The sequence below is a fragment of the Myodes glareolus genome, chromosome 7 (assembly GCF_982192425.1).
Source record: "Myodes glareolus chromosome 7, mMyoGla1.1, whole genome shotgun sequence".
Classification (NCBI taxonomy): Eukaryota; Metazoa; Chordata; class Mammalia; order Rodentia; family Cricetidae; genus Myodes; species Myodes glareolus.
This window is the reverse complement of record NC_142032.1, coordinates 51250776-51274881: the sequence shown is the minus strand read 5'-3', so window position 1 is coordinate 51274881 and position 24106 is coordinate 51250776. Positions and strand designations below refer to the sequence as shown.

Below are 24106 nucleotides of genomic sequence, written 5' to 3'. Positions count from 1 at the left end.
TGGATGGAGATAGAGACAGAGACACACATTGGAACACTGGACTTAACTCCCTAGGTCCAAATGAGAAGCAGATGGAGGGAGAGCGTGAGCAAGGAAGGCAGGTTCGGAGGGAGCCTTCATCCTACGATGGATGGAGATGGAGACAGAGACCCACATTGGAGCACTGGACTGAGCCCCCAAAGTCCAAATGAGGAGCGGAAGGAGGGAGAACATGAAAAAGGAAGTCAAGACCGCGAGGGGTGCGTTCACCCACTGATACAAGGGGACTGGTCTGGTGGGAGCTCACCAGGGCCAGCTGGACTGGGACTGAAGGAGCGTGTGATTGGACTGAATTCTCTGAATGTGGCTGACATGGTGGCTGACTGGGAGGCCATTGACAATGGCGCTGGGTCTTGTTTCGTCTGCATGTGCTGGCTCTCTGGGATCCTGGTCTGTTCGGATGCTCACCTTCCTGGACCTGGAGGGAGGGGGGGAGGAACTTGGACTTCCAGCGGGGCAGGAGGCCCTGACTGCTCTTGGGTCTGGAGAGGGAGGAGGGGAGGGAGTGGGGGGAGTGGGAGGGTATTGGGAAGAGGGGAGGAAGTGAAATTTTTTTATATAAATAAATGAATAAAAAAAAGAAAAAAAAAGAAAATCTGAAAACAATGATGGGTCTACTATTTTCAGGGGAGGAGGTCTCTCTGTCTCCAGCGGGGCCCGGTTATCTGTGTGAACAATCCCTTGCTTTAAAAGACTCTGATGGCCTCTCCTGAGGGAACCACTGTGTCAGACATTCCTGCTTCCAATCAGGACATGCCTCTACCCACCCTCATTGTTTCTGTGCTATAACTGGACTTTACTGACCACAGGCCCCAACTTTGTGGTAAAAAAAATTGTGGCTCAGGAAGTTTGTTAGAATACATAAAAAGTATGTGAGGTCCAACATTATGTGCTTCTAAAATTAGCCCTTAACTCCAATGCCTATTTCCATTCATGTTCTTGAGGTTTTTGTATTTACAGATTAGAAAGTTCAGGTGCACACACATGCAAAGAAAACACCGTGAAGCTGAGCAAAATGCAGAGCTTCAGAGTTGACAGAAAAGCAAGATTTTAGCAAAGGCATCAAAGATGAAGAGGATAGAAAACTGTGCTTAGCTTGAAAGACAGAGGGGAACTGACAGGTTTTTTTTTTTTTTACACAATTCATTTTGACCACAGAGGGTGAAATTGACTCCCAATACTGACAAAGCTGTGAGTGCAGGCATGTGTGAGAGAGAGAGCTCTGGAGCTTCTTTCAATACAGTCTAGTTTGCCATATTTTCTATTATAATATGCACATGACTACCCTTCCATGACTTCTACTCTTCTGTCTCTAGCTTTGCTTCCTAATTCAGAAAGTTTTGGGCAAACATAGTACACGTATCTTCAACACAAATGTGGGGAGAAAAAAATATTAGCATTATGAGAAAATAGATCCATTAAGTAGTAAGCTGTGAGATGAATTAACAATCATACATTGGAATACTATAATCAATGACAAAATTTTATAGCTTAGATGAGATTTATTTCTTCACTCCCAGAAGGTTTTGATATAGTCTTGACATTTGGCTTGTTTTCATTTTGTTTTAAAAAGGAATGAGTTCTTTGAAGGTCCTGCATGCCCTTTATCTCTGGTGAGTGAATTAGACAGCAAGCACAGGTTAGAGAATCAGCTGCTTCATCCTCATCTGGCTCCATTATCTGGGGTCTGTGGTTTTTGATTAGATGTGTATGTCAGTCTGAGTCCTCAGATTGCTGTTGATCTTTTTGATACCATGAGGAAGAAGTGGCATTCAGATCTTTGGATGAGTCTGAACAGGGCGTATTGTTCTGCACCTCTTGCTCTGAAGCTATATTGGATAAACAAGTTACATATGTGTATGGAACCAAGCTCTGACAAGAAACAGGATTATTAGCTGGCCGTATGTCTTCTGACTGCTGGTCTTTTGGTTTCTGGCATGTATCTTCTATGTCTTGGGGTTCCCTGTCTCTTGTTTGTACATCATCTGCAGCATACATATCTCCTCTTAAAACACCAGATTGTTGGTCATTACCTTGACACAGACCCACTTGAAATATAAAGTTACGCAATTGACGATCTTGGGTGTGTTGGACTATGGTGCTGCGGGGTTGGATTTCTTGGTATAGTGCCCTTTGCCTTAAGGATTCTCTTTCTAATAACTCTTGAGATTCCCAGTCCAGGGAAGGCTGTATTTCAAACTGCCATTCTTGTGCTTTCCAATCTTTGTTTCTCCAGCCTTGACTTCTCCAGTCCTGGGATCCCAGGCTAACAGGCTGCCAGGATGGAGTTGACCAGTATGAACATGACCTTTCTGTGAACTGAAAGCTTTGAGAGTCCCAGTCCAGACATGACGGCACTGGGGCTCTCCTTACTAGCACTTGCTGTCTTTCTTGCAAATCTGGGGACTGGCTCTTCGGGACTTTCTGCTCTAGAGGCTGCTGGTCTTCAGCTGGTTGAACTTGTTCTTCTGGACGCTGCATTTTATCAGACTGCTGATCTTCTTTCTTGCCAGTAAGCTGTTCTTCTGGGCTTAGCTCTTCTACAGATTTTTGGTCTTTGCTTTGCTCATCTTGGGGTTGTTGTACTGGAACCTCCTCCTCTTTGGCCTGCTGCTGATCAGCTTGCTGGTGGAGGAATAGCTCTGGGGTTTGAGTATATGCATCTTGTTTCTCTGTGGTGTGCTTCTTTGTGGATAGCCAGGCTTTGATTTGCTGATCTATGGATTTCCGTCTTGAAGTTTTCCTTTGTAAGTCTACAGAATGTCTCCTTGGGGCTTCGTCACCTTTGATTTGTAGGTCCAGGGAATGTCTCTTGGAAGAGAATTTTCCATGTTTGCCTGACAAGGATAAGGAAAGTCTTCTTGGGGGTTTCTTGCTCATATTAGACATCCATTCTTGAGTCAGTTCCATGACTTCTGTTCGAATGTCTCTATAAAATATTTCTGGATCTTGCTGAATTTGAACTTGAGTGTTTAGTGCTTGAAGATCTGAGAATGACGTGTCGTGGGCCACTGTATCTTGGGTTTGTGTGCTTTGCGATGTTTTTTCTGGAGGTAGTACATCTTGGTATTTCATATCATGTGATGGAGTTTCTTGAGAGGGAATCTCTTGTGATGGAGTTTCTTCAGATTGAGTCTTTTGGGATGGTATGTCTAGAGTTAGTGTATCTTGGGATGGAGTTTCTTGGGATGGAGTCTTTGGCGATGGAATCTTTGGAGATGGAGTCTTTGGGGATGGAGTATAATGGTGTGGAATCATTTGGGATGGAGTATATTGGTATGGAGTTTCTTGGGATAGAGTATTTTGAGATAGAGTATCTTGGGATGACAGTTCTTGGTATGGAGTCTCTAGGGATGGAGTCTCTTGGGAAGGAGTCTCTTGGGAAGGTATGTCTTGAGTTAGTGTATCTTGGTATGGAATATCTTGTGATTGAGTCTCTTGGGATGATATGTCTTGAGTCAGTGGATCTTGGAATTGCATGTCTTGGGATGGGGTTTCTTGAAATGGTATGTCTTCAGAAGGCAAGTCCTCAGATGTCAGATCATAAGACATTGAAATACGGGATGATGTGAGTTTAGATTGTAAGACTTGTGTTGACAGAGCTTCCATTAATGTTTGGGTTGATAAACTGTCAGGTAACAAAGGGGATAAATTATGTGAAGATGGAGTTTTTAGAAATTTGGGTGACATATTTTGGTTGTCAATCAATTTGGGTTGCAGATCAGAGGTTTGATGTGTAATAGATTCTAGATCCTCATCATTCAGGTTATTGCTAGACTCTTTCTGGGAAGGAATATTTTCTGAAGACTTTGGTGTTAATGGGGGAGGTAAAGCATCCAGTTTAGTTTCTTCCTCTAAGGAGGGTGGAGGAATAGTCTCCTGTTCATCTGGAACATGCATAGAAGATGTACCCTTATCACTTTTCCGTGAGATATTTTTGGGAGCTGAAGGATTTCTTAAGCCTCTTAACTTGAAGAAAGCATAACCCCCTAAAAACATGGTTGTTATGTTTGAAGCTGTATTATCACTGGGAGATTTTCCTTGAAACTCAAATTGTAATGGATTATTTTCTTCGGGCACAGGCTGTTCAGTATTTTGAGGAACTTCTGAAGGGAAGAAGAATACAGCCTATAATACCAAGGGGAAAGCAGAGTGTTAGTAGGCCACAGCTGTCTTTTTGTCATTTTCTTACTGTATTCTCATACTATATTTCCTCTCTCATGTTCACATGTAAGTAGAAGGGAGATGAAGCTCTCCAGCCTCTGCTGTGTGTTCATCGGCATTGATTTGGATGAGTCACTATTCTTATATCCTAGATACTGAACAAAGAGATTTGACCAAAATTGCCTTTTTTCATACTGAATAATGCTAATTTTTCTAAGACATTTGAAGTATCCAGTTAATATTCATATATTTGAAATATCCAGTTAATGTTCATACACAAATGTATACTGTTTGATTTGTTAATTATTTAGATGAACTGAATGTTGGTGATTATAGACAATCAGAATTCACCCTTTAAGTGCTGACAATTATAACCAGAATAACATATGAATAGATGATGATGAAAATCACCAGTACGATGCCTACTATTGAAATAGGTACTAGGTTCCAAGGAAGAAGTTAATTTACAGTATCATTTAAAAGAATGATACATTCAAGAAAAATGTCTATCCAAGAAGATGAAAGACTTCTATGTTGAAACCTCCAAAATATTGCTGAATATATTTGTAAGAAGAACTAGACAAATGGAGATCTTCTCCATATTTATTTATAACAAGACAAACTTGTTTTAAAAAGTCAATGCTATGCAAAAATATACAGATTCAATGCTATCCATATCAAAATACACATAACCTCATTCTCAGCTATACATAAAACATATTTCAAACTTATATGGACTCTTAATGAGGCCAGCATAGCAAAACTATTTAATCAGAAGAAGAGTATTTGGTGATATAATAGTTGCCTATTTTGAAACTTCAATAAAGTTATGGTAAGATAGACAGGTAGATAAAATAGAGGACCCAGAAACAAGCATGATATAAATAGTTCATTGAGTTTCAACAGTGATGCCAGGATCACTCTGTGTGAAAGGACAGTCTTTTTTAACAATCAGCACTTGGAAAACTGTTTAGCCACATGCAAAAAATGGATTGAACCTTTACCCAATACTGTAGACAAACATCAGTTCACAGTGGATAAAACATTGAAGCCAAAAAGTGTGCACTTTGGTGAGCCCTATCCTCTTTAATTCCTTTGTGCTGGAATGGTGCCTCCCACATTCAGGATATATTTTATCTACCCTTTTCTTTCTGAAAACATTCTCACAGACAAACCCAGAGGTCTAAAGTCATCTAGGCTCTTTCTAATCCAATCAAAATGACAACCAAGATTAGCTGTCACAGTTGGATTTGGTGGCAATTTCATGAGTAAGACAACAAAAGAGGAATGGGGAGATGGTTCATTTGGTAAAGTGCCTGATGTACAAGGCAATTCTGAATTCAGATGGTCAGAAGTCATGTAAAGAATGCCAGCGTGTTCTTGTTACCCTAACTTTGGGAGCATGGAAATGGCCTAGGCAGTTCCATGAACCCCAGGTTCAGTGAGAGATTCAGTCTCAAAAACAAACATAGTCTGGTCCAATTGAAGAAAAATACACAGTGCTGACCTTTGGCACATACAATGTGCATGAATACACATGCATATGCCACATACTAAATATCACAATATACTCAAGCATGTAATAACAAGAGAAAGAAAAGAATACAGAAATCATATTTGATAAAAATATAACTTTTATGCATTTAAGATACTGTCCAGAATGTAAAAAAGGTTAACAATCTGAAGGGACAGGGTGGGATGAAATATTTATAGACCATATGTCTGATAAGAAATTACCAAACTGTATATATAAAGCACTACAGTTCAATAACAACAAATGAGCAACCTAATTAAGAAATGGGCATGGGTCTATAAAAGTCTCTTGTTCAAATATCTACCTCTGCTAAGAGGTGTATGACTATCCATCAAGAAAATCCACATTAACCTTTGGGATGGTGGGGTTGAACTATATCTTGATTGTGATGTGTAATTTGTCAAAACTTGTCATACAGCATACTTAGAATGGGTGTGTTTGATTGTTTAAAGTTAAAAGCAAGCAAGGAAGCAAGCAAACACTGTAACTGGAGATGTCTCATTCATTCCTGGCCACCCAGATCTGAATAAGTACATAGAAACTATATTAATTCCATCACTGTTTGGCCTACTGGCTCAGGCTTCTTATTAATTAACTCTTACATCTTAAATTAACCCATTTCTATTAGTCAGTGTATCACCACAAGGCTATGGCCTACTGGTAAGGGTTCGGTGGCATTTGTCTCCTTTGGCAATTACATGGCATCTTCTTAACTCTGCCTACTCTCTCTATATATCTCTGTTTGGATTTTCTCTCTGGCTTTATTCTGCCCTGCCATAGGCCAAAGAAGCTTCTTTATTAACCAATGGTGATAAAACATATTCACAGCATACAGAGGGGTATCCCACATCAAAACACTGTCAAGCACAGTTCAGATTGCTCTTGTAACTCAGAAAACATGGCCAGGAGCAGCACTACACTAGTCAGAACAAATCCTATGTTCTGTCATACTGGAGATGTTAGTTAATCCCTAAATCTTAATTCATTTTGATGTAAAATAAGGGTGTTGGTATATATTAAAATGGTTATTATGTTGACACTGAGTGAGTATAATATTGTTTGACATTATAAACAATCAGTAAGGGTATATGCTCCCAATGTCACAGTTCTATGGATTTTCCACAAAGTCCCATATTTTCTATTATTTTCAGGATGATAAAGAATCCTATATGAACAGAGATGGCTGAGGACAGTATATAGTACAAGAATGGAAACAAGTTATCTTAGAGTGAGCATCACTCTTAAGCTTGGACCCTCTAATCTTCCTAATTTAGGAGTTTCAGTGTGGCATCTGAGCATATTGCTTCTGCACAGAAAATAGATGTCAATGTGAGGTGATGATCTCAGTGTGGATGCAGCAGTACCAACCTCTGTGCTGTTTTTACCCTTAGAGAGAGGGAGTGGGAGGACAAGAAAATCAGGAGCGTTGGAAGCTTGTAGACAAGTTGGCCTGGAGTATGCAGTAGTGAACAGCAGGAGAGGCCTTTTCTCAAAACAAAGGTGAGGACCAACATCTGTGGTTGTCCTTTTATCTCCACACTCACACTGTGGCATGAGGGTGCCTGCTCCCTCACACACAGGAACACACACATATATACACACGTACATGCGCACACACAGATACTCAATCCTCATGATAATCTTGGGCTCACCTTTCTTGAACTGGTCCAGCAACTGCTTCTTAAGGATGCAATAGTCAAAGAGATGCTGAACTCCGCTATGGTGATGATTAATAAAACTGACAAAATTCCCTAAAAATAAGAAGGAGAAAGAAATCATATTTAGGACAGAAGCAGCATCACTTTAAAAACAGAAGCCAAGAATACCTAAGACCTTATGACCAAGTTTGGGAAAACTTATATTCATGCTGTTCTGTAGCTATTAAACGTTGCATCATTTTCATGTCTTTCTGCTAAGGAGTGGGTAACAAACTCCAATATCAGTTGGGCTAAGATGGTCTCTAGAGTGAAACAAGGAGGGCACAGTAGAATGCGGCAGCATTCCTATAATCACCTGCCATTTAATTACAAAAACTTGTTTTGTTTCCTGTGTGAGAATACAGTACCCCAATGCCTGCTTTTTCCTGCCTGAAGACAGCTGGGTATGCACATGTTTTGGAAGTGAAAGTCAGCTATGTATTCACCTATGTGTCAAAGAAAACAAACCTACAAGATGGATCGAGTACCCAGATTGACATTTTGCAGGCGCTACTTTAAGGTAATGTCTTCATTGAGAGGCGGGATGGTGCAGTGTGGTTTTCAAAAAGCTTAAATACTGAAGGCAACAAAAGCTGGGTACAATTGTGTGCAAGGTCACACTTACACTGGGAACATGAGTAAAGCTCTCTGCCTCTCAGTGTCTTTTGAACACATGCAGAAACTTAGATAACGGCCTGAAGTGTGTAATCCCCTGTTGTGTTAAGTTCCACACTGTCTGCCTTCCAGCAGGAGAGAATTGGCCCCAGTCCTTATAAAACTTCCATCATATGCACTTGAATCAAGTACAACAGGATTTTATTTCCTATAATTGTTTTCTGACTGTTCTTAGGAACCCAAGTATAATTTGGGACTTTATCTCAGCACACACAAGGAGGTCCTTTGGTTCACTTCAACAGATGATTACAGGAATTAAATCAAAGGAGATAATTTCCCATGTTTCTACTTCACTTTTGTTCTTATTGGTTCAAATTTTCAAATTCTAGGATCCAAGTCTTCAAGATGTTGCTATCAGAAACAGATTAAAAGTCCAGAGTTTTCTTTAGGGCAATGGAAAGGGTCCATTGGCATCTTTGACATGATTGAAAATGATGTTGGGGCTAGCATGGTGACAGCACTTGGTATCAAGCCTGACAGCCTTATTTTAAGCCTCAGGATCCTCATGTTGAGAGGAGATGAAGAACTCCTGTAAGCTGTTTTCGAATGTTCACATGAAAGCTATGGCATTGTGGACCACACATACCTCAAGTAAATAAATGTAAAAAATAATTAAAATAATTATAATGTCATGGATTGCTTATATGATAGACTCTTAAAAACCTTAATTTTAATCAGGAGCTGGAGATAGTCAGATATTTTAAGCACTGGCTCTTTCCTGGAGGACCTGGCTTCACTTTCCAGAATCCACACTGTAGCTAATAAACATCGGTAATTTTAGTCCCAGAGCATCTGGCACTATATCTTGGCTTCAGAGACTAGGCATGCACATGGTGCATAGTCCCACATTCAAGCAGCACACCCACACACATACAAAAATAAATTAACAAAAACCACATGTATAATCATATTCTCATAAATTAATATATCGTTTACCCTACCAAGTAAAAATTTACAATTGTAGAAAATGGCTTGTGTATTTAAAAGATTGAAAGTCCTCACTTTCTCCCTCCATATTTTGTTTTATACCAATAGAGTAACTTTTTGATTAGCAAAAGGTAAACTCTAATACAATTGAAGTAATAATAGTTATAATATAGCTATTGAGTATTTATATTTTGTCAAGTATTATTTGAAGTAATCCTTATCACAGGTCAATGAGGCAGCTTTTATATTAATATCTTAAATTTTTACAAGAGAAAACAAACCAAGATATGGAGACTGTACAATGTTACACCAAGAATACAAGCTCCCTGGAGTTATAAGTGGGATTAAAAATCAAGAGACTGTGGTTCTAGAAGCAGCTATACATGAGGTCAGGGGTAAAAAGCAACTCATCACTGTGCCATGGACGTAGCCTGGCTAAGGTTCCACAGACTCCTCTTCCAGAATCAGGTCACTCACAAGGAGAAGCGTTCTGCCTACAACACATGTTCCTTCGAGGGAGGGCGCCTGACAGAATTTGTGCTGCTGTGTAAAGCTGATGAGGATCAAGGCAATCCCAGCTAATGCAACCAGCGAGCTGAGGATGTTCACGGTTGTGACTTTTTGTCTCTGGAAAATAGATATAAGACAAGATAAAGTAAATAAAAACTAAAGATAAAGATACCTTGTAGGAAATTCTCAGAACTTTTCTAGTTCTAGAGGCTGCATCAGGTCCATGGGATTGGAAGGTTTGACAAATTCTGTTCTGATTGGTCAAAGTCAGAAGGCAAAGCAAACTGTAGAATGAGCCAACAATGCCCTGTGGCTAGCGATCCTGAAATGTCCATCTCAACACAAACCATCTTTCACAACCTGGAAGGATATGGTGCCTTGGGAAGTATCTCACCTTGGAAATCGGACTTGATTTTGAGTCCTGCTTTTATTAGAACTTGTAGCAACTATTTAATCTGTCTGAGTCTCAATTTCTACCTTTGAAAATGAGAATGACTTAACTGTAGTCATTTATTTTCTAAAGGTTTAGTGCATATACTGAATATGTATCATTACCACGTTAGGCCCCAGTCATATAAAGATTCATGTGGGAACTGACAGTTCACCATCTGGCTCACTTACATTGCCCAGGAAGATTCAAACAATGACCAACACAACTGTCTGGTTAAAGATGGTAAAATCTGGACTAGGGGTTAAAGTTGCCCTGGTCTTCGTGCTCCAACATGGGAGGCATAAAAAGCTGATTGCTCACTTAGTTCCTTTTAATTTTTAAAATTATTTTACTTATCTTTTTTTTTTAAAAGTAATTTTATTAAATTATAAAAAGTTTCCATTTACGCCCCTCCTCCCAATGCCCTCCCACTCCCCCCCTCCCTCTCCTCCTCCCTCTTTGTCCCCAAGGGCAGTCAGGGTCTCCTGCCCTGTGGGAAGTCCAAGTTCCTCCCCCCTCACTCCAGGTCCAGGAAGGTGAGCATCCAAACAGACTGGATCCCAAAAATCCAGTATATGCAGAGGAAACCAGTCCCAGTGTCATTGTCAATGGCTTCTCATAAAGACTGCAGGCCAGCCACATTCAGAAAATCCGGCCACATTCAGAGAATCTGGTTGGATCACATGCTCGTTCAGTCACGGTCCATCTGGTCTTGGTAAACTCTCATTAGATCCGACCCCTTGTATCAGTGGGTGATAGTATCCCTCGCAGTCCTTCGTCATTTTCCTCCTCCTTCTGCTCCTCATTTGGATCTTGGGGGGCTCAGTTCGGTGCTCCAACGCGGGTATGTATTCACTCATAAGTGGTTTCTAACCATAATTAAAGGTCTTTGAGCCTATTATTCGTGATCCTAGAGAAGCTAAATAAGAAGACGAACCTGATGAAGATTATTTAGCTATCCGCTAGGAGGTAGGAAATAGTCAAGAGTCCCAGGTAACCTTGGGTGCATGGGGGGGGGAGGGTTGTTGGAAGGGGAAAGGGTTAGAGAGAAGGGAGTAGGGGAGGAATGGAGAAAGCTCGGTTGACCGGGATGGGGGGGAAGGGAGGAAGGATGAATGTGGGATCAGGGAAGAATATATTTCAACTAAGGGAGTCATATTAGAGTTTACAGGAAACTTGATTATATATGGGATCCCTGGTCCAAGGAGAGATCCCCAGATTGTTCTCTGGACAGAGGAGGGGGTGCCTGAACCGGCCTTGGCCCGGGACCATACTGATGAATATTTTGCTTATCACCATAGATCCTTCATCTGGCGTTGGATGACGATACAGATGGAGGCCCGCGTTGGAGCACCGAACTGAGCCCCCCAAGATCCATATTTTACTTATCTTATGAGAATTTCATTTGTGAATATTGTGTTTACCTCACCTCCCCCCAACTCCAGCTTCTCCCATGTTCTGTCCCCTCACTCCTCAAATTCATGGCCTCTAATTATTAATGATTATTTTTTACATATATGTACATATAAATTTATAATACAACCTACAGAGTTAATTTAGTGTTGTTCATTTGTATGTTTCTCTAAGACTGAACACTTGGGATTAGATCACCTACGAGGTTTATCCCTGGAACAAATTGATTGTCCCTATCTTAGCAGTCATAGATTATAGTTCTTCAGCTACTAGATTGTAGTTCTGGGTGAGGCCTCATGATATTTCTCATTCATATTAGCATGTCAGTTGTTGTCATCTTTCAGGTCTTATTTAGGTAACCATGGTGTTGAGATCACGGTTTCAGATTCCCTGTCATAATGGAAGATGCAGTCTTACAGTAGATGCTCTGGCCCTTACAATCTTTCTTACACCCTGCGTGCTGTCCCCTGCGCCTCCAGTTGTACCGTAGATAGATCAGTTGGTGTTGGGCACCCTCTGCTTAATTCCTTCTATTCATTCCCAGTACATTTGATGGGAAAGATGGGCATGTCTGAGTTTCTTACAAGAAAGCTGTGTTGTGGGCATCATATTATTTCCTTCATAGTCATTCTTAATTTTTAGAGAGAAAGTGTCATTCCGGAGTGTGTCTGCTGTCCCTCTATGGGCTGTATCTTGTCTGCTGAGGTTGGAAATGAAGCTGTGTGTTTACATCCTTGGAGCTGTGGCAAGACCGGAAGTGCTCTTACAGCTGTTCACCTGAAGCTGAGATCTTCATTGAAGAAGATCTTTATTTGGTTTTGGCAAAGCAAACAAAAACCTCAAACCCCAAAAAGACCCAAAACCAAGGAGCATGCAAATCTGTCATACACTCTCCATATTAAGTCCTTTGGTCTCTCTAGTCTCTGTTTTGACTTCCACAGGGAACATTAACAGACTCGGGTCTCTGGTGTGATCCCTCATGCAGACTGTGCCTTACAAAGAGCACACCCAGCCTTAGTCCCATCTGATTCTTATTATGGGATTGTCACGTCAGGTAGACCCTTGCTAGCCATGAGTTAGAGATGCATGGGATTAGGAACTAAGTGACTGAGGTCATCTCATGTGTGATGGAAAAGCTGTTGTGGGAACCAGATCTGCAGTCCCACCCCGTGTGTCATGCAATGCCTTCATCCATCTGTAAAGCTCTCCACGAGGCATAGATAACCTTTGTGGGTGTCTCAGCTCTGGGAGAAGATGATATAGGGGCTGTCAGCATCTATCTCCAGAGGAGCAGATGGAGGCATCCATCCCTCTCCCTAGGACCACTCTAGGGTTTGTAACTATCCCTGAGGAAATTGACAGAGGGCCATGAAAATGGATCCAGTGACCATGAAAGGAAGCCCATAACTCTAGGGCTTCCTGCAATGATTAGATGAGAATAAGAATATTTACACATCACCAAACCTTTTGTAAGTATTATCTTAGTCCTCAAAGTAGCTCTTAGGAATCTCCCTTCAAGTGGACAGAGCAATGAGAGCCAAGCAGCTCTGACTCAGCCCTACAACCAGGACAGGCAGAGAGAGGAATATAAGGTGGCAGGAGACAGAAGCTCAGGAGTCAGTCTGAGGTTTCATAGAGAAGACATTCAGTCTAAGAACATTCAGTCTAAGGACTTGTAGACACAGGATACCCCATTCCGTCTGAGGATTTCATGTAGGTATAAACTAGTGACTGGCTGCTCTGCTTTACCCCCTAGTATCTGACTCTGGGTTTTTATTATTAAGACCAAGTAGAAATTGCACTACAGCCTCCGAGCAAAGCGCCTATTGTCATTGGAGGCGGGGCTGGGGATAGGAAGTGAGGGTGGCAGGGTTCTGGGGGTGGGTTTTGGTTCAGGTAGTGTTTTTCAACTTTGAGACTGTAGATGTTTTGGTCAGATGATTTTTCTATTGTTGTAGGAAGTCTCCCCGTGTTGCCATTGTTTTAAAGCTTGTTTGAAGGGGGCTGAAGGGAAGACTCAGTGGTTGAGAGCTGGCTGCTTTTTTAGAGGACCCAGGTTCAGTTTTACAGTGACTGATAAATATCTGTAACTCCAGTTTCAGGGGATCTGATGCCCTCTTCTGGCCTCTTTGGGCAAAACACTCCTACACATAAAATAAAAACATAAATTCAATCATATAGTTATTCTCCTGGATATTGGAAATAGACAAGGATGCGAGGCAAAACTTGGGTGCACAGGGGCGTGGGGGTGGATGTAAGGGGAGATGGGTAGAGAGAAGGGAGAAGGGGAGGATTCAGGAGAGCTTGGGGGAATGGGATGGGTGGATGGAGGAAGGATGGATATGGGAGCAGGGAAGTAAATATCTTAATTAAGGGAGCCATTTTAGGGTTTGCAAGAGACTTGTCACTAGAGGGATTCCCAAGTCCAAGGAGAGGTCCCCAGACTGTTCCTTGGGAAGCAGAGAAGAGGGTGCCTGAATTGGCCTTGTCCCATAGCCACACTGATGAATATCTTTCATATCACCATAGAACCTTCATCTGGCAATGGATGGAGATAGAGACAGAGACCCACATTGGAACACTGGACTGAGCTCCCAAGGTCCAAATGAGGAGCAGAAGGAGGGAGAACATGAGCAAGGAAGTCAGGATCACGAGGGGTATGTCCACCCACTGAGACCGTGGGACTGATCTAATGGGAGCTCACCAAGGCCAGCTGGACTGGGAGTGATGGAGCATGTGATCAAAACAGACATTCTGAATGTGGCTGTCAATGAAGGCTGACTGATAAGCCAAGGACAATGGCACTGGGTTTTTATTCTGCTGAATAGACTGACTTTGTGGGAGCCTGGTTTGTTTGGATGCTCACCTTTATAGACCTGGATGGAGGGGGGAGGACCTTGAACTTCCCACGGGGCAGGGAACCCTGACTGCTCTTAGGACTAGAGAGGGAGGGAGAGGTGGGGAGGGGGGGAGAAAAGGGAGGCGGGGTGGAGGTGGAAATTTTTAATAAATAAATAAATAAATTTTAAAAAATTCAAAAGGAAAAAGTATGCTTAGAGACAACCATGGCTCTTACCCTCAATAGTATACCCCACCTAGTTGTGAACCAAAAGATATCTTCGGACATTGTGAACTATTCCCCGTGAAAAGAGAAGGAGCAAAAATCTACTCCCAATTAAAAATAATTTAACTACAGCAATATAGGATGGTTCCCAATGGGTAACTTTCAATTCTCTTGACAAAAGAAGTGAGAGAAAGGGAAAGAACATAGGGCTAAATCATCCACAGGTTGGGTTTGAACCACAAGTTTGATGCATAAAAGATCTTCCTGAGAAACCCTGAAGCTTAAGGTCAAAGCTGCTACAAAGTAAATGGATTTTAAATCAGATAAAAGTTATTAAAACTACTTACCGGATTTTGTCTTAATTTATCATTGTACACTGTGATGAATCCTGCCAGAAAAAACTGTTCAGAAGACAAAAGGCAATGGTTAACAGGTGGTCCATCTAATCTGTCTACAACACAGTCTCCTTTGGGTTTTCAAACTGTCAGCGGTACTCCCCCTCCCCAGCATCTAGCCTTTCTAACCTGAGTGGTAGGGAGGAACATCCTTGTTTTAATTCCATCTATAGGGGTTGTCATCAGCACCTGGGGACATTTGGGTCTTAGCATCTAAAATCCGTATGCTGCAAGACAGACACTGGGAAGCTTCTGCTGGCATCTTCCTCTGCTCCACCTGGCCCCCCACCTCCAGACCCCCTCTAGCCTTTTCTCTTGGGGCCTCACAGTATCATCTTCCTTTCTGGGCAACCACAACATCTTTCTAGTTGATGTTCCCAGGATGGCTGACATCCTTGAATTCATTTTCCCCTCAAAAACCCACAGTGAACTCTAATGAGAACACACCTTTCAACAAAAAGAAGACAACGGTCATCAATAGACACCATTTGCCCTGATGCTGAAATGCACACAGCCATGTTTAATGCTGCCCTCTTCACAGTAGCTAGAGGTGGAGTCAGCTCAGATACCATTAGCTAACGAGCAGACAGTTACTAGGTGGCTCCATGTTACGCCACGGCCGCGGCCATGCGTTTTTCTCGGTTATTTTCCCATGACACACCCTTAGCTAGTGCCTTTCTCCTCAGTTCATGAGAACCCCTGTAGGAAGTGCTTCTCTGCCCTGGGCCCTGGTGGGTCCTCCACTACACCCTCCCTCATACAGTTCTCTGGAGCACTTCTCCTAGGTGTAAGATCGTCTGTCACATTTCTCGGGAAGGGCTTTTCCCCACAGTACTTAGAGATCTGGAACATTACCAAGAAGATGCAGTTGTGTGTCCAATAAATGTCTTTCCCATGAAGACTGATTTGTTTTAATTTAAAAATTCATTCTTTTTTCAATTTACATACCGATCGCAGTTCCCCCTCTACCCCTCCTCCCCCCTCCCCCCACCTCCCACTTGGTTCCCCATCCACTTCTCAGAAAGGGTAAGGCCTCGCATGGGGAGTCCACAAGTCTTCTTATCAAGTTGAGGCAGGCCCAAGCCCCTCTCCCTAGTATTGAAGCTGAGCAAGGTATTCCTCCATAGGGAATGGGCTAGAAGAATTGATTTTTTTTTAAAGCATAAATCAAGCCTTACTAAACTTCACACCTGTGACTCTCACAACTCATATTGGGAGAATTTGCTTGGAGAATGGGGAGGTGAAATCTGGGTCCCTTTGGTTCTTTACGTTAGAGTGAGTGCAGTTTAGGAAACAGAGGCAGAGATGCACATCAGAGCGCTGAACTGAGCTCCCAAAGTCCAATTGAAGAGTGGAAGGAGTGAGAATATGAGCAAAGAGGTCAAGACCATGATGGGTTCACCCACTGAAACAGTCTACCTGAGCTAATGGGAGCTCACCAACTTCAATTGGACTGGGAAGAAACCAGCATAGGACCAAGCTAGTCCCTCAAATGTGGTTGACAGTTGCATGGCTGGGGCAGACTGAGGGGCCACTGGCAGTGGCACCAGGATTTATCACTACTGCATGTACTGGTTTTTTTGGGATCCTGTTCTCTTTGGATGGATATTTTGCTCAGCCTAGATATAGTAGGGAGGGCCTTGGTCCTTCCTCAGAGCAATGTGCCTTACCCTTTCCGATGATTGGATGGGAGTGGGGGGTGGTAGGTGGAGGGAGTAGGAGGAGGGGAGGGAGTGGAAACTTTGATTGGTATGTATAATGAAAAAAGATAATTTGGGTTTTTTAAATAAATAAATAAAAAGAAATGAATACTAAAAAAACAAAAACAAAAAAAAAACAAACAAAAAGAAATCAACCTCCTATTCTTTCATTGGGAAAATGGAATGTTATCATTTGTTTTGGAAATAGAGATTATTGAAACGGCACAGAATGCTTATCAAAACACATGACTGGTTTTCATAGAGACAGTGGTCCCGTTAGTTCTTTATTTCAGTTATTTGCTTATTGATTGATTGACCTGTGCCTTCATTCATGCATCTCATATCTCAAGCATGGTCCTAATTTCTGAGACTATCAAAGGAAGTAAACAGACCCGATTCTCATCCTCTTGTATGTTTTAATGTGTGAGATACTCTAGTGAGTTTACCCTTAAATGTGCAACAAGGGATGAGGAACCAAGGCTGGAGGGTTCAGTGGAACTAGCATAGTACTAAGAACCAAATTGATGACTCCATGGTCACCTGTCAGTGATAGTCCTAAACCCTCTGGGTCTAAGAAGGGTGCTGAGCTGTGATGACCCTCAAGTTTTCCTTCTCCTTGAGTCCTGTTCTGTGAGTGACAGCAGCATGAATTCCTGTTCTCAGGTTACCATGTCTGCACACGGTAAAGTAGACTGTCTGCCCGCTTCATCATCCAGGTTGACACTGCGGGATGCACTCTACCCATGGGCTTTGGACAAGCACTGTGTACCTAGGGACAGCTGTTACTGTGAGGGGGGCAGACAATGGCCAATGGGATAATACGGAATGCTTTCTTTTACGAAAGAGTGGTCTGCCTGTTTGGTGTCCAGGAAGGAACATACTTAGGAAATTTATTGTCAACGAACTGAATGCAATTCCTATGGTCTTTATAGCAATTTCCAACATGTTCTTAGCATGTGGTACTTACAAAAAATGCTCCCCAGAATGGATATCCTGTGAGGATCACGAGAGGAAATTTTTTGGAGAAAAAGATGAAATTAAATGCTAATATAATCCCAAGGCCCACAATGACCAGAGAAAGAAGAATCTGGATAGCCTGGAAGGAGAAAATAAACATGAGGTAACACGAGCCCAGGCCTCTGGCTGCACATCACCCCAGTACAAACATCTCATGTCCCCATCATGCTGAGTCCCTCCAAAGTTTAAGTCTTCACTCTGGTCTTTTACTATTGCCCAAGATCCCCAGTGTATCTTGTAGCACGTGTGACTAAACCTAGATTGCAAGCTTCTTAAGGACAGGTCCCCAAACTACTCCCTTACCCCCTTCCTCCTCTGTCACCCTGGCATATTCTGGTTATCCTCACACTTAGCCTCTCCAATCGACAGTGCTGAGTACAGTCCATCCTTGGTTTGCATGGGAAAGCGGGTGGGAGGCTTGGTTCCAGGACCAAAATCTGAGGATGCTTAAGGCTCTTATGTTAGAAATGTTATGTATAGATAATCTACACACATCTTCTGCTTTGTACATTGTTTTTCCAGACCGGATCTCCTGAATTCCAAATTGTGTTCAAATCATTAGGTAGCACAGGGTGATTGTAATCACCTGGCTCTCCTGACTCCACCTCCCAATGCTGGGATGACAGGCTAGCATCACCACACCTGTTTCCTCCTGTATCCTTTAAATTGTCTCCTAGGATGGTAGTATGCAATTGGCCACATATACAAGCACCAGAAACCTTTAAGCATCATCTGCCTAGGAGTGAACAGAGCACTTACTAGAATGTAAACTTATGAAGTAGCTGTTTATTACACTGTCTGTGGAATGTGTACAAGAAAACTAGCTGTACATATTCAATATAGGCATAATTTAAAAAAATATTTTCATTTCATGTTATTTGAGCCTATGCATCCTTAGACCTACACTCCACTGATGAACTTTGACCTCACCTTCCCTGCTTTCTTAGTTCTGTGAGAGGCACTGCATAGCCTGGGGCCACTTTCTAAGAAGATATTTGGAAAAATTACATAGTTTTCTACTTCCCTTGTGTTGGAAGCCAGAGATCAGAACTAGCTCCCCATGAAACAGCCATAGGACTTCCCTGGGCTTGGTGAGTTATTAGACTAGTCACTCCCGAAAGCTACTTAATCCATCACCTCGAAAACATTTCTGCATCGACCACTGAGAGTTAACATATAATTCAGACCAAAGGCAAACTGCGTTGTCCTTCTAAAGAGTTCTTTTGTTTCTCTATTTTAATCAAAATCCTTGGAGATGGCACATGATGACTTTTCTCTGAGGATCCATTTTTTCACAAGCAATTGACTTAGATGTGCTGCCTTTTCAGTTTTTGAGTAGTTCATACGTGAATGCAATGTATTTATCACATTAACCCATTACCTTCTTTGAACCTGCTCGCATCCATACTGAACCTTTCTTTTCCCCCACTAATCCTTAATTTTCATGTCTTTTTTGGTGACTCACTGACAATAACTTATGTTATGGGGTTATTTATTGGAGCATGGGCAAAACTTATCAGTAGCTACACTTTTGGGGGAAATTACTGATTCCCTTGCTGCCCCCAAAAAACTATTATCTGTCAATAGCTCTCTGGGGAGAATGGAGACCAGTGAGCTTCCCTGACTGTAGAAGGATACATTGTAGATGAAATGGCAGGGAGGAAGGGCGACCAACTCCCTCCCTGAATATGATTGCACAGAGCTACCTCTGTAGACAAAAATGGAGATTTGGCCCCTCTTCTCCCTTATGGAACGATCTATGAAAAGGCAGAACTCACCCCCAAAACTTTTGGCTCCCCCTTCAGGAGATCGAGCAGGGAATTATGAGGTCTGTAAGGAAAGGCAGTCAAGATGGTTTCATTTGGGTCTATAGTGATGACATGGCTCCTTCTTTTCTCCTCAGATGGTGACTCCATGATTCAGCGGTAGAGCTCTGTTAGGAGAAGGAGCGAGAGGACATTGCGGCCATAATCATGATGTATTTCCTCCCTAGGGCCACATGGAGTCCTGCGCAATGAGCCCGTAGCAATTGCATAGTACTAGAACCACAGAATCCCAGTCATTGAGTCATAGAATCTGAGAATTCTAGAGTGTACCAGCCTTCTCGATTCTTACAGAGGAAACCTGGAAAACTGGCTCTATTATAAGCTTGCTTAAAAAGCATATAGTAAGCACAAAATTAGCTAGATGGTACACACAAAACAAGTGCCTGTACCTGTATGCACACACACACACACACACACACACACACACACATATATATATACATACATGCACACATATATTTCACAATTATGCTCTGATACTCTATCAATACTAATTACAATTATACATGGCTTAGAATTTTTCAGGCTAATCTTTTATATTCATGTATTTATTATGATTTCAACTGCTAAATCGCTGAGGTAAGCAGTTAGATAAGGGCAAACATAATATTTGCAGGAACCATCTCCGATATTTCCTAGATTGCAGTAATCACAAATACCAGGGCTTCTTAACATTTACATGCTGTTGCCTGGACATACTACTTCTCTTGAACTTTTTGTGGACTTGCTTATGAAACACAAAGGCACTAAGCCTTTGGCACCTCTGCTATGTCCCAGGCACTGTAGGTGACTGTGGGTGTGGTTGGCAGTGGCACATCAGACAGTGAGCAGTGCTCAGACTGAGGAGCAGAAGGATCAAAGTGCCGAAGGATAGTTACCAAAGGAGAGGTAAAGGAGGCTGTCCTTCTGTCGCCAGAACCTGTGTTTTTACTCTTCAAACATACTTCCATCCTTTTGCCAATGGAGTTTCCTTCTTTTAGGAAAAAATGTTATTATTTAACAAAATCTCTTAATACTATGAAAATAGTGAATTGTGATTATGTTTTCAAGATTTTTAAAGTATATTAAAACTTGCATATACTTACAGTGTTCAGGGCAATGTTTTGATACACAGATACACTGCATAATTATTACCATAATGAAGGCAATTAATGTATCCATCACCTTAAATTGTTATTGCTTTTTCATTTTTCTTCTTGTGGTAAGAAACTTTAAGATCCACTCTTGGGGCTGAAGAGATGGCCCAGTGGTTAAGAGTTTGTGCAGAAGTTAAGGAAACAATCAGTTGCGTGAAGGATCCAGAGTTGGAGGGAATCTTGGCCACCTACACATCTGACAGAAGATTAATATCCAGAACATGAGGATTTCAAAAAACAGGTAGTCATGGAAACAAATGATCCAATTAAAAAATGGGCAAAGGGTCTAAACAGAGAGATCTCAATAGAAGAAGTAAAAGTGGCTAAAAATAACTCAGAAAGTGTTCATCATTCTTAGCAATTAGGGAAATGAAAATTAAAACAACCTTGAGACTTCATCTTATTCCAATCAGAATGGCAAAGATCAATAAAACAATTGACAAGAAATGCTGGTGAGGTCACAGGGAAGGGGAACCTTCAGTCTCTGCTGGAAATGCAGATTGCTGCAGCCATTCTGGAAATCAGTACAGAGAATCCTCAATAAACTAAAAATAAATCTACCTTTTGACGCAGCTACACAACTCCTTGATATATGCTCAATGGAGTTGACACCCTACTCCTCAAATACGTCTCAGCAGTTGCATTGCTGTCTAATTCACAATAGCCAAGAAATGGAGACATCCTAAATGTCCTCCGACAGAAAAGTAGATAATGAAAATGTGGCACATATACAAAATGGAATGCTATTTATCTTTAATCAAAAATGGAATCATGAAACTTGCAAGTTATTGGATGGACCTAGTAAAGATTATATTGAGTGAAGGAACTCAGACTCAGAAAGACTAATGATTTATATTCTCTCCCATCAGGGCTAGTGAGGTCAGAACCTTAGAATAAAACTACTACCTCCACCCTGCTGAATCAGCTCAGTTCCTAACCACACTCTGAATTGGTGCGGGAGAATTATCTGTATTCTGTCAATCATGTATTTTATTAAAACGCTGATTGGCCAGGCAGGAAGTATAGGTGGGTCAACCAGACAGGAAGTAGAGGCGGGGCGATGAGAACAGGAATAGTCTGGGAAGCAGGAAGCTCCCTCTTCCATTTCTGCCCAGACCACTGAAGATGCAACATATGAGCTGACAGCTGAAAAAGGTACCAAGCCATATGCCTAACACAGACAAGAATTATGGGTTACTGTGAGATGTAAGAATTAGTCAATAAGAAGGCTGAGCTAATGGGCCAATCAGTTTATAACCTAATGTAGACTCTGTTATTTCTTTGGGACTTGCCGGTTGTGGGGTACAGAAACCCCAACAAGCCGGCCCTCATGTTACACTGAATCTTACCCACAGATTAGTAGCTATCACCTCTCATCAAAGAAGCTTCTCTTTACAGCAAGTGGAGACCATCACAGAAAACCATAGCTGGACACGATCAATGAATCATGGGAATCCCAGCTCCAGTGGTACATCTGTATCACAGCTCCTGTATCTTGGCTCAGGGAACATCTCAGAAGAGTGGGTAGAAAGATCCTAAGAACGAAAATACCAGGATGTCTGTTTGAAACAGTCTTTCATAGAAGTGACTGCTTGAACGAGATCTGAAGAATGGCAGTATCAATAGATATGTTAATGTGGAAGGGAGAAAAATCTCATGGGGTTCTACCCCAGACACACAATTACTGGCAACTAATGACTGCTAAGACAGGAAAGGTTAGCTTCTCCTAGGGGTGAGCCTCCTAACTGGTTGTCCAATACAAAGGGGTCAACCCTGAAACCACATACACACAACCATTTTTATTATGGGTATAATGATATTATATAACTATTATAATGGGGAGGAGACATGGAAGCAGTTCAAGGGAGGAGACTTGGGAGAGGCTGGTGGGAGGAAAGAGAGGAGAGAAGTGATGCCATTATATATTTTTTAAAAAAACTTTTTATTGTTTTTTTGTGGATTTCGTATCGTGTATCCTGATCCCACTCATCCTCCCCTTCCCCTGATTCCATCCTCTGACCTTGCAATCTCACCCCCAAAACAAAATCAAATTTTAAAGTAAAAAAAACAAACAGTGTGGGCACTGTAGTGTGTCACAGTGTACCCTTCAGTCCACACGTCATTACTTGACTCATTGCAATGAGTCAAGGATCTGGTTCAAAGCCTCTAGCTTCTGTTACACTATTGACTCTGGCCCTTCACTGGGATTCCTCTTGGATATCCTTTTGTTGTCCTGTGTGGTAGAGATCCTGATGTTTTGGATCTGTAGGTCTGGCCCCTTCACATGCTCCAGCAGTCCATAGGTGAGGTGGACATTGAGGTGGGCTAACTCATAAGCCTGGCTCTGGGCCTGGGTGGTAGCTGGGTTGGTCATCCCGCCAGCCTACCCTCATTGTTATCACCCATGCCATTATATTTGAATTAGAATGTTTGAAATGATGGTGGTAATGGCAATGATAAGGAAAAGGCAGTAAAGGGGTGCACTGCTCTTTCAGAGGGAAAGACAATAAAGGGGTGCACTGCTCTTTCGGAGAGAAAGACAGTAAAGGGGTGCACTGCTCTTTCGGAGGGCTGGAGCTCAGTTCCTAACACTGATATCTGGTGACTCATAACTGCCTAAGGGGCATCTGACACTTCTGGCCTCTGAGGCACATGCATTCATATACATGTATGTACACACGTGTGTGCGCACACACACACGCACACACACACTTGTTAAAAAATGAATCCAAGAAAAAGAGATCAGCTCTCTTTGCACTCTGCTTTCTGAGTTCTCTATAGATTTTACTTGTCTTTTTATTGTCCTCAGGCATGTAAGAGAATGATCTATGCTTGTATGCATTTCCATGGCATGTTTGGAAACCTTGCATATTTATTTCAGTTACACATTTGTTTCTGGGCAGCAAAATTGGAAGTTCTCTTTCTTGGGTGAGCAATGTTGATTTTTTTCCAATCCAGGATTGAAGTTGCTATTGCTTTTCTACATCCAATGGCTTATTCAATCTAGTACTTAGATGAGAGAGTATACCATGATTAATTATAGTCTTCAAATAAAAAATAAAGCCAATATGTTGGGTTGCTAACTCAGTGGAAGAGTTCTTTCCTAGCGTGTGCAAGGTCCCACATTCAATACCCATTCCGAATATATGTGAAGTCATTAAGTGAGACAGAAATAAGTCATTGTCTTGCAACAGAGTCTCACTCTGTACCCAAACTGACCTTGAACTTCAGCCTCTCAAACCCTGGGGTTACAGGTGTGAACCATCATGCCTGGGTATGATCGATTATTATTTTTCATTGCTGGAAATCAAACCCAGGTCCTTGCACAGACTGCCACATTTCCAAAGGCTGTCAGATGGCCTAGTAATGCATAATGTCTAACAGTTAAGCAACAGGAATGTGCAAGCAGCACCGAGAAGGAGCCTGCCCAGCTGCATGACCTTATCAGTGTCCATCAGTACAGGACTGCACACTTTCTCGTCTGACGTCAGACAGACGAAGCACTGTCTGTGTGCTCTCTTTGGAAAAGCTATGAAGTCTGTGGTCATTGTAGAATGTTGGGCCCTAGAATCTTGCTGA

General features: G+C 41.9%; 1 protein-coding gene and 1 long non-coding RNA gene across 3 annotated transcripts in view; one reads left to right on the top strand and one right to left on the bottom strand.

Moving 5' to 3' along the window:
- LOC148121409 (uncharacterized) overlaps positions 1–24106 on the top strand; it is a 73810-nt gene that overhangs the window by 34699 nt on the left and 15005 nt on the right. The gene's annotated exons all lie outside the window — the stretch shown is intronic.
- Ms4a14 (membrane spanning 4-domains A14) lies at positions 1522–22059 on the bottom strand. 2 transcript variants are annotated; one of them, XM_048442691.3, is made up of 7 exons: positions 20270–22059; positions 19344–19498; positions 17516–17644; positions 14801–14854; positions 9514–9663; positions 7390–7488; positions 1522–4167 (listed from the first exon to the last, which is right to left on the bottom strand). In XM_048442691.3, exons 2-7 carry the CDS (start codon positions 19479–19481, stop codon positions 1753–1755), a joined length of 2985 nt encoding a protein of 994 aa, XP_048298648.3. In that variant the 5' UTR covers positions 19482–19498; positions 20270–22059; the 3' UTR covers positions 1522–1752. The 2 variants fall into 2 exon arrangements, with proteins under 2 accessions (XP_048298648.3, XP_085549765.2); XM_085693639.2 differs by lacking the exon at positions 20270–22059 and having other exon boundaries at positions 19344–19623.